This window comes from Chenopodium quinoa, unplaced genomic scaffold (assembly GCF_001683475.1).
Source record: "Chenopodium quinoa cultivar QQ74 unplaced genomic scaffold, ASM168347v1, whole genome shotgun sequence".
NCBI lineage: Eukaryota > Viridiplantae > Streptophyta > Magnoliopsida > Caryophyllales > Amaranthaceae > Chenopodium > Chenopodium quinoa.
The window spans coordinates 6,739-20,033 of record NW_018743067.1 but is presented as its reverse complement, the minus strand read 5'-3'; the positions used below and the strand labels follow the sequence as shown (position 1 = coordinate 20,033).

Genomic DNA, 13,295 nt, shown 5'->3' with positions numbered 1-13,295 from the left:
AACTAATGCTTTTTTTTTTTTTTTTTTTTTTTTTTTTTTTTTTTTTTTTTTTTTTAAAGCAGTACTCTGATGATTGGCTTCTTCCATTGCAGCAGGAATAAAGGTGAGTTGATTCCATCATACAAAAATGATGTTATAATATCCATCTCACATTAGAGTATACGAGTAATTATCAAGCTCACATTCAATTGTGCTTGAATTAAACGTGTTAATCTGATTTTGACTCAAGTTAAAATTAACACAAATTTGATTTCATTTTAGCATTTTACTAATATATCAAATTAAATCTCAACAATAACTAATAATGAAAATTTTGAATACTCATTGCACGAGTGCACGACCCGTCTATTTTATATGACATGAACTAAACTGAATTCATCCCGTGGCAAGACTCATCAATTTTTTTTTTTTTTTTTTTTTTTTTGGTGCAAATGAGGGGCACCCATCAATTCTATATGACCTGAACTAATTTGAGCCAACACTAACAACCTGCTTGCCAAGGTGCATCAATTATCTAGGAGACATTTTGCTCACTTGTTTGCTTATTTTTGTGCAGACAACTTTACTAGCACCTTTGTTACCATATGGAGTTTTGCAATTGGGCTCATTTGAAAAGGTGACTGATCAATAACCTTGTTAATATTCAAAAATATTCGCATTAGGTATATAGTATTGGGACAATATTGCTCCTATTATAAGTTAAATAAAGGTACAAATGCATATGTTGAAGAATAAATAGTGCTTATGTATCTATACGACTATGCATGTATACATATATGAATCACTTTAGTACTTTTGCATGTGTTGAAAAACAAATGGGCTTTTATGGGATGCTATGCAATTCAATTACAGTTCACATTCTTCACATGTAACTTGTGTTTGAAACCGATCGAACAACACAAACCTCTAGATGAACAAAAAAAATACACAAAGTAATATCCTTTTTAAGCCCATATTTACTTGTCACATCGTCTCAACCTCCTATAAGGCTATATTTAGGTTATTAGATAATCGGCTTAGCTTACTTGACTAATGGTCATGTTTCGTCTAGATACTAATTCTAAAACAACCTGGAGATTACTTCTCATGCTGCTTTCTCTGCTACTTGTATGAAGTTTGGCATCTCATTGGTAGATTTATGATGTTTCATTGGAAGATTTTGATTCAAACTTGTTTTTTGTAATTTAGATTTTAGTATCCTTGTTCACCAATCACTTGTACGAAAGTATGAAGCTTATACCTTTTGTTTCTAATAACTGATTAGGTTGATGAAAATCTAGCCGTATGTGCTGATATTAGAGATAGATTCTTCACTCATACCTACATGACAAACATCGCGTTGCCTAGTTATGCTGATGATCTTCTTCTTTGTTCGTCGATTCTGATGGCTGAACCAGAAAACAACGATGAATCATCTTTCACTTACAACAACCTGCAAAGTATGGAATATGAGGATATTAATATAATTCATGATGCAGAATTCATAGAAAACGATTTCCCAGCCACTTATGATCAACTTGTTCCTTTAATGGAGGATAATTTTCTCGAGCTTGAGGAAATTTCCTGTATTATTGATGATCAGAACATGATTTATCCATACTTGAATACCAATATTGAACCAATTACAAGCGAACTTCTTAGCACTGATACACCATATGCAACAACAATGTGGATGTTTTCTTGCCATGAAGAAGATTTTAATGATGCTAGAGTATCTGAAGACTTGTCTGGTGGAATATGTTCTGATTCTGTCCACAAACAAGTGAGATGTCCGTCTGCAGTTGGATTCAGAGTAGATCATACTGACTGCAGAAATCTCGACAATTTCCTAAGAGATTGTGTGCTACCAGAAGAGGCAGCAGAAATGTGGATGTTTCCTAGACATGAAGAAGAATTTGATGATGCTAGAGTCTCAGCAAAAACATGTGTTCAGAGATGTTCTGATTCCGTTCTCAGAGAATTAGAATTTTCTCTGACAGTAGAATCCGGAGTAGGCCTCAGTAGCAGCAGAAATCTCAGCGTTTTTCCTAGAGACTGTGAACTACAAGCAGCGATTCTTCAGCCAGATTTTATAATGTATGATGAGTACGATTATAGGCACTCAGAATGCACAAACAAGGAAAATGTGTACTCTCAGGAAGGATTTTGTTTTTCAGCAGTGGAATCGTGTGGACTAGTTGATGAACGTGGTAAACAAGAACATCTGTTGGCAGATGTGGTTGCTACTTCAGTTAATAATTCCTATGACAGTACTAGTTTTAATCGCTGTGAAACTAGTAAATCATCTGTAACCTCATTGGCAGAGACGACTCCTGATACCATCTCAGTACCAGAAGAGTGCAACACTATGTCAGACAACCAAACCATGTTTGGTATGACTTCAGCCCCCTCATTGGAGAGCTTAGAAAGTGCAGCAGTTGCAGATAAGCAACAACTCGAACGTGCTTCTAAGTTGCTTGACGATAAGAATCTCAAGAAGCCCAAACACAGCAGGGGCAAGAAGGAGAAACCAAAGAGTAATGATAGACCGAGGCCAAGAGATAGACAACTTATTCAAGATCGACTCAAGGTGTTGCGCAAATTAGTCCCAGATGGTACAAATGTCAGTAGCTCTAGTAAAATAACTTACTACTTTTTTCTAATTTGTCCTGTAAAATTCACCATAGTTTTTTTGCTTCAGAGTAGCATTGATGGACTGCTAGACCAAACTGCAAAGCATATGATGTTCTTAAAAAGCGTGACAGAACGAGCAGAGAAAATGAAACAATTCATAAGTCAAGAGGTACATGAACTCTTAAAACTACTACTACTAGTCTACTACTATACATGCCTTTTGATTTCAAGAAAATCCTATTTGTATGTATCTTCGAAACTACTGTAACACTTTGAGCAGGGTACAGAAACTACCATATACTCACATGTGTTACAATTAGCAAGTTTTGTTATCCTTCAAAGCAACGATTGCTCGTGACAAGTGGAATTTTAATTTGGAATCGGATGTGAAGAGGCCGGAGGAGTGATGCTTGATCCAAGGCTAAAAAAACTACCTGCTGAGGCTGCTATCCTGCTGATTTCGCAAATATAAGCTTCTTCTCTTGGCCCTGTATCCTTCAAAGAACATAAAATTTCCAACAATATAATGACATTTTTCAACTTTCTGCAGGATAATGTTTCTTTAGAAGGTGGAAATGACTTCAAAGCATGCCCTATTATTGTAAAAGATTTGGAACATCCTAGTCAGTTTCAGATACAGGTATATGCTTGTTATTATCCTTTTACTGAACTTCGAATCATCCAAAAAAACTGGTATGAATTAGAAATTAACTAAACTAAATTGGGTTTTCTATATAACTTGTTGAACAGATGATCTGCAATGATGAAGGAGCCTTCTTTGAGATAGCAGAAGTAATGCACAAATTAAAACTGACCATCTTGAAAGGGGCTATGGAAAATCGTCGTAACAAATGGGCAAGCTTCATAGTTGAAGTACTATACGTTACTTTATAGTTGTTATATTATGCATCAATTACTTACAATCTTTTCTTACTAAACAATCGCGGTATATTGGTTACAGGCTTCAAAGGGGTTTAACAAATTGGACATATTCTGGCCTCTAATGCGAATAATACAGCAAAATGGTAACTGGATGACAGACCAACTGTGTCCTTAAATATGTATTCCTTTTCGGCGTTGGCTAAGAATTGAAGTGGCAATGAAGGAGAACATGATAGAATGATATCTATGTTTTTTACAAGAACTCAAACTTCGTGATCAACAGTGAAAGAAAGCTGTTATTATGTACAATAAGTTAATAAGTTTGTATCTACCAAGCTATGTTTTGAGGTCTTAATACAACATTATTTTCACTCAGCTTCACTAATTGGATGCATAATCGTCGTTTGTTTGTTTAGTTATTCGTCTTTTGGTTAAGTAGTCGATAATTAGTGTGTCAATGCTTAGGTTGAAGGTGTAGTTAGCGGGACAAAAGGCGGTCTTAAGGAAGGAGCAAGATTGTATAAACGTCTGGCATGTCTAAATTTCAAGGCAAATGTATTATTCCGTATTAGCCGCATTTGATATATACTTTGGACATAGGATTTACATCTGTACATTTAGTAATCTCGAAAATTAGTAAACAATTTGGGACGAGCTGAGTGTAAGATTGTTGAACAAGTAGAAAATATAAGTCTTGTTCATTATATTTCCAAATATTGTTTTCAAAGATAAAAATGAAAAAAAAAAAATAAATAAATAAAGTTTTTTAGTGAAATATTTTTATAAAGGATTATGAAATATATACAGTTAGTACTAGCTACTTATAAACAATTGATGCATTTCCTACATTGGTAGTCTATGACTCTATATTGATTTAGAACTGCGTGATAAATGGGATGTTTGGCATTTAGCTAGCCAAGCTTTTCATTAGCTTTGACTTTTTGATGAGTTGGTCAAACAACCAAAATTTTTTAACACAAACAGGCAAACTATATTACATTAGGGCTCCATAAAAATTCAAAGGACCACATGAGTATTTTTACTCAAACTATTACGCATCAGTGGACTTCAAACCAAATCAAAGCTAACTGATGAAGTTCTTATTAAAGCAATTGTTAAAACAAAAAAAAATATATTACATTTGGATATGGTCAAACAACCAAAATAAGTTTTGCCTGAATTGAAAAGCTACTAAGAGTAGCTTTTGGGTCTCAAGCGTAACTTTTACACTATGTTTGATAGAGAGAAATGGAGGGGTGCATCCTCCCTTGTTTGAAAATCTAATGTAAGGAGGGAAAAGGATGGATCCATTTTCCTTCCACTTTTAATAAATCAAATCCCTCCATTGTTAAAGAGATTTGAAAGGAAAACGGAGGTCTTCTTCTCCCTCCCCTCACCTCCCTTTCCCTTCTCTTTTTTTCCTTCCCCTCCCTTAGCTTTCTCTTCACTGTGGTTATCCAAACATAGTGATTAATTTAATTGATACAAAGTTGGTGATCAAGTGACATATGTCATGTAGGTCAACGCTGAATCAGAGATTAGATCCTACAGCTTAAAAAAGAAATTAAAAATAAAATTGTTATGTTCTTACAAGTACTTAGTACTCGTCCCTAAAAACATAAAAGTAATTAGTACTCATGTAATAGTAACTCTAATAGTTGTAGCTAAGGACTAGTTTGCCATTTTGTAAAAGACCCTAGCTACTAACTTGACCATTGATTCTAAAAAATAAAACTAGCTTAGGCAAGATAATTTGCTTGAGGAAAAATTTCATTCGTAAAAATTTAAAAAAAAAAAAAAGAGCTCATGGTGGAAAAATATGGAACATAGATCAGAATGAGTAATTAGTAATTATTACTCGTTTACTCGTATTAGTTAAATGTTAATTACTTCTTTATATATATATATATATATATATATATATATATATATATATATATATATATATATATGTGTGTGTAAATAACATGTCTTTAAAAGTATTTTTGGTAGAGAGGATCATATTAAGCCTGGCCCAATTTTGGTTGGTAGGAATTTTTTACCTAATGTCTGGTCAGGCCCAACTCGACCCTTTTTTTTCAAAAAAAAAAAAAAAAAAAAAATCCCCACAGGCCTTGGACATGCATTTTTAAGCCTTTTATTTTATTTAGCCTAGCTAAAAAAAACTGCTAAGCTTGATCCAATTTTGCGGGTTTTGGGCAAGTATTTTTTACTCGAACCTAGGTGCTACCGGCTTGACCAAGTGAGTTGAATTTTTTTACCCTGGAACCACCCCAACCTGCCATTTGATCGCCTCTATAGCTCTACTTTTTGTATACCTATAGTCAGCAACTAATAACAAATTTTACCAATCTTATTTAAAATCAAACAATAATCAAACAACCAGTAGAAACAATCAATGCAAACAGTCACTCAAACTAAAAGCTAATAACAACCGCCAATTACTAGCCTAAATCATGTATCGATTAGTGTAATTAATGTTTAATTTCACTAAATATTTACACTTTCAAATTTTTGTATGCAACCTTTAGGGTTGTATTACTTATATGTATCATTTTCGTTTTTAAAATTAATAAAAATATGTAGTAAATAATTTATAATATACTTATAAACTAGAACAGATAATTATATTTTTTTATAGATTCCAATTCAAATAAAAATATTGTATAATATTAATTCAATATATATATACTTTAGAAAAAAAAAAAAAAAAAAAAAAAAAAAAAAAAAAAAAAAAAAACTCTGTAACTTATAATATGTTGTTTGCTTCATATCAATCATAAGCATAAAAAATTACATTAACATTGTGCAAAAGAAAAATGAAAAGAAATTGTACAAAAAGAGTATATAAAAAACTGAAAATCAAATTGAATCCTAACAATGAAATCAAACAAGATTAAGGGTCTGTTCTCTTCAGCTTATTTTCACTTTAGTTCAATTCAGATTTAATAAGTTCAGTTCAGTTCAGCATAGTTCAGTTTTTATCTTAATTTCCTTCTTTTATAAAATATTCAGTTTAGCTAAGTTTAGCTCTAATAAGATCATTTCATTTCAGTTCAACTCAGTTGAATCAATCAAAACAGGCTCTAAGATGTTTCTATTGTACATTGGTCAAAGCAATAATCAAACATATCACGTTCAACAAACTAATTAACTTTCATATGAATGAAAGACACAAAACGAGAGGAGAGATGTTGAAAGGACAAAACACCTCCAAGATTCAATGTTTCCTTTCAACTTCATTAGGTGGGCCTCTCCATGGATCCCTTCTATACTATGATTACTACTTTACTGGCCAAGAGACTAAGACCTAATCCCTCTTTATTCAAAAGTTTTTCCTACTCCATATTACTTATAACTCTGTTAATGCATAAATATTTAACTTTTAATAGCTCTAATTATTTAATACTACCTCCGTTAACGATTATCAGTAACTTTGAAATTTTTTATATCTTACAAACAATACCCGTAGTTACAGATAACCATTAACGGAGATAGTATTAAAAGAAATTTGATGCATTCTTAAATCAATCAATGAGATAAAGGGTTAGGAATATGTCAAGGCGGTTCTATAGTCGGAATATGTCAATCAAATTATAATACGTGCACATGTCTCATCATGTATCGATATGAGTTCTCAATCTTTTGAAATTAAAACTTTTTGGCCATCAAGTAATCACTAATTCAATATCATGCTCTAGAATTTAATTGGAACTATATCCAAATAATAATTGTACGAAAAATAAGTTAGAGAGTAATATTTCTTCCATTTCAAATTAATTAACACATTTCTCTAATCACGTCCGTTAATGTATAAATTCAATCTTAAATGCATAGTAAAGTAGCATTCATGCATTGCAATATTGCATATTTGCATGGGTACTAAGGGTCTGTTCTCATACGTTGAAATTCAGTTCGGTTCAGTTCAACTCAGCTCAGTTTAGCTCCTAATTTCCTTCTCTTATAAAAAAATTTATTTCAATTCAGTTTAGTTCAGTTCAGCTGAGTTCAGTCAATGAGAACTGGCCCTAAGAGCGTGTTTTGATTTACTGTTGTGTATTACTAAATAATTGTGTATTTTAATGGGCCATGTAGGTGTAACCCAATTCGAATAGCCCTAACAAGTCCACTTCAAGTTCACGGACTTCGTTCTCATCGAAAGTGATTTTGGGCGGGGACAGCGAACTTAAACTCTCAAGTTGCGCCTAAGCTTGAATTATAAATATGCGCTCACGTGTTTATTAATCTTTTTTTTTTTCCTTTTTTTTTTCTTTTTTTTTTCCCTGTGTGTGTGTTTTGATACTAGAGCACGGAAGTGTCAATTCGGATATTCAGATTGTGTTTAGTATGGTCGGATTTGGTCAAATTTTAAAGTCATGCTAAATTATTGTGTCTACGCAACTCCAAATTTAAATCAGATGTTTTTCAAATTAGTTTTTGATCGGGTCGGGTCGAATGTAGTTTTTAACACCTCTACAATAGAGCATACTCATTTTTTTGGTGAACATTTTAAAACATACTCGTGTTAACTTTAATAAAACATGTTATATTTACCTCATATATATGTCATAGGCCCGTTCCTAAGATTTTGGTGGCCTATTGGCAAAATAATAAATTGAGGCTGTAGATTAACAAGTTAAGTAAAAAAATAATAATACTGGATTAGGTCATGTACCATGCACAGTTATTACACTGATTCTAGTTTGTATAAGAAAAAAATTAGTATTAAAAATAACATATATAAAATTCAACTATAACATACTTCCTTCGCTTTAATATTTTTACAACTATTTGGACTTTTGCACTATATATGCATCACTGTTGTTTGACAATATAATATGATTTTTTTTTGAATATTTTGGCGAGATAGTTTTGTTGTGGACACGACACAAGTACATACTTTTGGGAATAATGTAGTAATTACTTTAGTACTTTCTCCGTTCTGTTAATATTGCAACAAGGATGAAACCCTGTTCTCATTTACTGAACTCAGCTGAACTGAAGTGAATTGAATTGAGCTGAACTGAACTGAACTGAACCGAGCTGAACTGAACTGAGCTGAACTGAAATGAATATTTTATAAGAGAAGGAAATTAGGAGCTGAACTGAACTGAGCTGAATTTCAACGTAAGAGAACAGACCCTTAAGCATCTCAAAGTATATTTTATATACTACGTACTAAATATCTATAATTGTGAAGAGTAAAAATTATAAAAGTTGATATTGTGAAAATATTTATGAGACGAATCCATCAGAATTCCACATTATTATATCTTACTTAATGTATAAATCATTATATGGTCAAACAAGAGTGATGAATAGTTCAAAAAGTCCATTGTTGAAATATTAATAGAACGGAGGAAGTATATTATATTAATTGATATGTACTATAAAATTAGTTGTCGTGTCCGTTTTAAATTTGCAAATTGCAGTCATTTAAAGTTCGTATTTTGCAAATTGCACCCATTTATTTATTTATTTTTATTTTTTTTTGCAAAATGCAACCCAAATTAACTTTTTCATCGGTTAACATATCAAAAAATCTTCGTTTAAGGTTTTAAGGGGCCATTTTAGTCCTTAGGGACCCGAATTGAGCTCGGAATTAGCCAAAAAATAATGTAAGTGTCTCATTTTTACAGTTTTCCACAAATTGTTATATTTTTGTTACGCAAAACGAGGCACTTATGTTATTTTGTTTTGCTAATTTCGAGCTCAATTTAAACTCTTAAGGGCTAAAATGACCCCTAAAACCTTAACCGAAAATTTTTCGACATGTAAATCGATGTAAAAGTTGAATTGGGCTGCAATTTACAATTTATACGAACTTTTGGGCTGCAATTTGCAAAAATAAAAAAATGACTACATTTTGCAAAATATGAACTTTATATGACTACAATTTACAAATTTTCCTTTTAAATATTCAACTCAGTTATAAAATACGAAGTATAGAAGATGGTATGCAAGTTAAAGTAAGAACGTTGGATAAAGTAAACGAGGATCTAAAAATGTGAGTTTGTCAATGGATATTATGGCCATGGGATATAACTGTTTAAGGCCTTAAGGGTAAGAAGATAAAGTAAACGATTTTTGCACTTCAGACTTGAAACGTGATAAATTGGGGCGCTTTCACTAGAGGTACGGACTACGGAGCCTACTGAAAACCTGTATTCGTGAGCTAAAAATTGCTAGAATCAACTCAAACATTCAATTTTGATTAAGAAAAAAAGGGTAAATGGTGATATCGGGGAGCTAAAAGGGACGAATTCATATTGTTACGTATTAATGCATGAGAAGGGGCAAATACAAATTCATCTGTGAGATTAATTAATTTAGTTAATCTGGTGGCAATTTCTGTAGATATATTCAAAAAGCGTGATCATTTATTCAGTATTTTTGGTGAGTTGTTTAGCTACGGTTTACAACTTGTATTTAAGAAATTACATATGGACCCCTCAAATAGTACATGAAAAGATGCATGTACCCCTCCACTGGTATTTAAAAAGACGATTATACCTCCAAATAAACAATAAAATGGGCACTGATTCAATTTGTACAATTTACTTTTCAAAAATTACCTCCAAAAACATGAATTTAAAGTCATCTACAACCATAATTAAAAATGAAAAGGAACATGATATATTGAAAGTGATATGGTTAGCAATGTCAATTCCATCAATTCTGAAAAAAAAAGACCGCTATTTACTCTTATTCGGTGAATTTGTTGGATCGTAACATCAATTTTGCTTTTAAGTCGCAATATGCGATTGCCGAATAGGCTATTCAGCACCAACATCGATTGTTTGCCTATAAATGGAAATTAATCACTTTCCTATTTTTGTTCTATGTTTTTTTATTCCGTTATTAGCGGTGTGAGTGTGTGACTAAAACCTTTTTTACTTTCATGTTTCCTGTAAATTCCACCCTTTTTTTAAAACTAGCATTTGGGGTCTCCGGTCATTACGTGGGACATATCATTAATATACATTTAGTCTCTAACACAATCTAGAAAAGATTCTCATAAATAATTTGTTATTCATATTATCATTCACTATCAAAATGTTATAACGAATGTAAGAAAAGCATAAATATTAAATGTAAAATTAACAAGAAAAAAAAAACACATATAGATTTATGTGGTTCACCAACAATGTGTTGGCTACGTCCACAAATAGGTAAAAATAATAGTTTTATTGATCTTGAAGAAAAATAGATTACATATTCGATTTTAGACCAATCACAAAAAAACAGATTGTTTGTCTCTCGAAATTCTAATGTTATCTCTCTTCTCTCTCAAATCTCATAAATGAGAAATAGACAAACGACTCTCAGAACTCTAAATTACCACTTAATTAAGCTTTAACTTACAAAATCTTGTCTGGAGGACTTTTGCACCATTAGTGGGGAAATGGTCAGCAAGGAAAAATCCTATGTGATCTTTAGCCCAAACACACCCAGGAGATTGCAGAGGGTACTTAGGAAACCCCTGGGTGTGAAACAGGAACAAAAACTGGGTACATACCTAGGGTGTCCATGAAAATAGATGGTTAGAAATTCATTCAGCCTAGGGTTCTGGTGGAGAAAGTCTATCAGAAAATCATGTCCACGAATGTTCTCCCCCTCTCGCAAGTTGGTAAATTCACTACAAAAATGAAAGCTTTTTAGCAACTAAGTTTGGCAACAAATTTTTAAAATGTTGCTAAATAGCAACGAATCTAAATTTTTTCATTGCCTAATTAAAAGCGACATTTTATGCTTTAGTTTTTTAATAAACAATGGCTACATGTTTTTTATTTGTTGCTTTTTAAAACAAATTGTCTTACTAGTTGTTACTAGATGGCATCATTTTTTTTTGTTGCCAAATACTAACAAACTATGACAACAAATGTTTTATTTGTATTGATTTAGAAAAAAACAAAGGCAATGAATTTTTAAATTGTTTCCATTAGAAACAAGTCTTCTAAATTATTGTTGCTAATTAATAACGTATTATTTTATTTGTTGCCATTGGAAACGAGTTATGTTACATATTGTTGTTAATTTATATGTAGGCCACTTTTTGCTATAATGTATAAAATTATTTGTTGCTATAGTGACATCAAATAGAGATGGATTTCAATTTCGTCTCTAATTTAGAGACGGACTTTTGATTTTGTCCTTAATTTGGAGACAAATTTTTCAATTTCGTCTCTAATATTTCGTTCACTTATTATAAATTATATGCATAGAAGTAAACAAATATTACTTAGTATATTTTGGTAAGAGATTCACCATCTGACTTTGAGGTCACAAGTTCGACTCCTACCAAATGCGATTCTTGAGATTGGGGATTCAAAGAGCCTTACATGCAAAGTCGAGCCGAGTTGACCTAAACTGAGTGAGATTTCAGATTGGTAAAGGCCGAGATCGGGTTGAACCGAATTGCTAATTAATAGGGATTGGGTTTTTGTCTCGTAGTGTTGATAGCAACCAATATTTATGATTTGTAGCTATTTTTATGGACCAGCTTCAATAATTTGTTGCTATTTTTAGGAACCAATATTAATAATTTGTTGCTATTTTAAGAACTAAGATTAATAATTTGTTGCTAATTTTAGCAACGACCAATGGTAAACTGTTGCCAAAGTTTGGCAACGAATGCACCAAAAACAGCAACAAATCATGGAAACTATATTTAAATTGGTGCAATATTGCAACAAATTGCTTTGCAACTGGTATCCAAATTCCCATGGCAAACAAGCCTTTTAGCAACAACAAATTTTTGTTTCCAACCCGTTGCTAAATAAAGTTGGCAACGGATTTTTGGTGAATAGCAACAAATTTTAGTTGATGCTATATTGATTTTTTTTTTGTAGTGATTGGTGTTAACTAACTCCATCCTAATAGCCATCTTACCCATGTCATTTCTATGTACCTTCTTCCTAACAAGATTCTGGAGAAAACTGACATCAACATATTTGAAATTCTTCTGGAGAAGGCCTAGGGAAAAAAAACCTATTTACAGGAGGAAAAAGGAGACTTTAGATCTGGGAAAAGATCAAGGAGGATTAGCATCAGAAACATTCCTGTGCTAAATCACTCTCTTTTATTCAAACAGGCATGGAGAATCCATAGTTTACAAGGTTTCTCTAGTAAGTGAAGTGCTAACTAGTAAATACCACTCCTCCCATGTCTCATATGCCCTCCATAATAGACCTTGAGGGCTGCTTCGTGGGCTTTCAGGAGCATGACAAAGGCAGCTGCAAAAATGAGACTGAGAATTCGGAAATGTATTACATATGGAAAAGACACTGACATCCTCGAAGACTGGTGGCTGAAGAAAGGCAGAATCCGCTTCACAGGCACAATGACAGAGGAAGACAAGCTTTGGCACGGGAAGGTAGCTCAGCTCATAGACTCTGCTGGGCAATGGAACTGTAGGCTCATCTAGAGGCTATTCGAGTTTGATGTAGCCAAGAACATTCTGAGTACCCCCATCCAGCAAGATCAGGGGGATGACGAGGTGAATCTAGGCTGGGGGAAACACAGGAGAATACTCCACCAAATCTGGGTATGATTGGTTGATGAAGCAGAGTGAGAAGCATGTTCCTTATCGAAGCAGCATATGGACAATGCTATGGAAGAGCAAAGCCCCTGAAAGATGGAAGATGTTATTGTGGAAAATCCTCCACCGATGTACCAGCTCAAAGATAATCTGAGGAAAAGAGGCATCAATGTAGACTATATATGTGCAGTGTGCAATTCAGCTGAAGAAACAGATGAACACCTATTTAGGGACTGCCCTATCATCCAAAGAGTTTGGG

At 32.9% G+C, this 13,295-nt stretch overlaps 1 protein-coding gene across 1 annotated transcript; it reads left to right on the top strand.

Moving 5' to 3' along the window:
• The first annotated feature begins 89 nt into the window (after positions 1-89).
• On the top strand, positions 90-4,146 carry LOC110731424. The gene is made up of 7 exons (XM_021911286.1): positions 90-103; positions 557-616; positions 1,265-2,602; positions 2,681-2,782; positions 3,164-3,253; positions 3,364-3,486; positions 3,575-4,146. The coding sequence occupies exons 3-7, from the start codon at positions 1,325-1,327 to the stop codon at positions 3,668-3,670; spliced, it is 1,689 nt and encodes a 562-aa protein (XP_021766978.1). The 5' UTR covers positions 90-103; positions 557-616; positions 1,265-1,324; the 3' UTR covers positions 3,671-4,146.
• The last annotated feature ends 9,149 nt before the right edge of the window (positions 4,147-13,295 follow it).